This window comes from Rattus rattus, chromosome 1 (genome assembly GCF_011064425.1).
Source record: "Rattus rattus isolate New Zealand chromosome 1, Rrattus_CSIRO_v1, whole genome shotgun sequence".
NCBI classification, from domain to species: Eukaryota; Metazoa; Chordata; class Mammalia; order Rodentia; family Muridae; genus Rattus; species Rattus rattus.
The window spans coordinates 270,490,570-270,492,149 of record NC_046154.1 but is presented as its reverse complement, the minus strand read 5'-3'; the positions used below and the strand labels follow the sequence as shown (position 1 = coordinate 270,492,149).

General features: G+C 44.8%; 1 protein-coding gene across 1 annotated transcript in view; it reads left to right on the top strand.

Moving 5' to 3' along the window:
- Rpap3 (RNA polymerase II associated protein 3) overlaps window positions 1-770 on the top strand; it is a 30,406-nt gene extending 29,636 nt beyond the window's left edge. The window contains exon 17 of the mRNA XM_032885668.1: window positions 483-770. Within this exon, the coding sequence (XP_032741559.1) occupies window positions 483-571 (89 nt within the window). The 3' untranslated portion in view covers window positions 572-770. The remainder of the gene's footprint in view (window positions 1-482) is intronic.
- The last annotated feature ends 810 nt before the right edge of the window (window positions 771-1,580 follow it).

Here is a 1,580-nt window from a genome sequence, read left to right as displayed (position 1 = left end):
TTGCCACTGATTTCGACGGCTCATTCCAGTTCGGGGTTGACAATCAGAGCCGTGACAGATTCCCAAGTGTTACTGAGATGTTACAGAGTGTCACTGAGGATGAGGAGAAAGTCACTGGAAGCAAGATGGTCTGGACCGCATAGCTTCTTAGATTACTCTTTAAATACACAGACCAGCTGGACATGGTGGCACAGCCTTTAATCCCAGCACTCCAGAGGCAGAAACAGGCAGGCAGATCTGGGTTTGAGGCCAGCCTGCTCTACAGAGCAAGTTCCAGGCCAGCCAGGGCTACACAGAGAAGCCCTGTCTCAAGCAAACAAGCAAACATCCGTAGGTACACAAACAAGAATTCATGAGAAATGTGGTTTCTGGTAAAAGACGGTAAAAAGTTTACCTGACTGGTCAGGTTAGTGTCTTAAATTTCTGTTTTGCATAGCGTTGTAAAATGAGAGTGACATTCAGTCTTTTTTTTCCCTTTTTAGTCACAAAAGTATTATTCAATCACTTAGAAAAATCAGAATTGAAGGAGGATTCTGTTGAAGAACTCAAGAAAAGATACGGCGGTGGCTGACCTCCATGATTGGACATTGTTACCTCTTCTGTGTATGTTACTTTTCTTACTGAAATCAAGTGTTTGGCCTTTTAGACAGTGAAACCTTACCTGAGAGGACTTTCCTCTCTGGACAGCAGTTGACTCACTGTAAGTGTTCTGTGGCCTAACTCATGAGAAATGCTTCAAAAATAAACTAAGTTTCCATGAGATAAATTCATAAGGGTCAGTATTTCATTTTATAAATAATTTTAAATGTTACAGTCGTATGTTCCTGTCTCATAACTTTTATATTTTCGTGAATTTTTATAATCACAACACACAGCTACTTCATTTCCACATTAATAAAGTGAGAGAGGGTATTGACGAGACATCAGAGCTGTCTCTCTCCCTTCCTATGCATCTAAACTAAACCATTTTCATCAACAATAGGGCTACACAGGGTCCTCAGCTCCTGCTGGGGCTCTCTTGTGATGCTCCAGCTGTCTAGACTTGGCAGTTATAGTCCAGTGTCACCATGGAGTCAGACCTGGTGCAGCTTCGATGAGTGTTGGTGGTGAGTCCTGTAGCAAGCGTGTTATAGGTTACATGCTATAACCCTTGCCTATTTGCCAAGCCCTTTCTCTGTGTGAGGTTTTGGGTTATTGCTGACTCTGCAATAACCCAAGTTTAACGACTCTGGGGGAGCGACTTGGTCCTAAACCGCTGCCTACCGTAAGCATCCTGTGGGTACTGCAGTAGGGGTCCATGGGAAATGCCTAGGACAGTCGCCAGAGGCAGGAGTAGTGAGTGCCAGGCATTAGGACTTTGGGTGCCCAGGTGTCTTAGTTAGGGTTTTACCACTGTGAACAGACACCATGACCAAAGCATCTCTTATAAGGACAACATTTAACTGGGGCTGGCTCACAGGTTCGAGGTTCAGTCCAGTATCCTCTAGGATGACAGCATCCAGGCAGGCATGGTACAGGAGGAGCTGAGAGTTCTACATCTTCATCTGAAGGCTGCTAGGAGACTGGCTCCCACGTGGTTA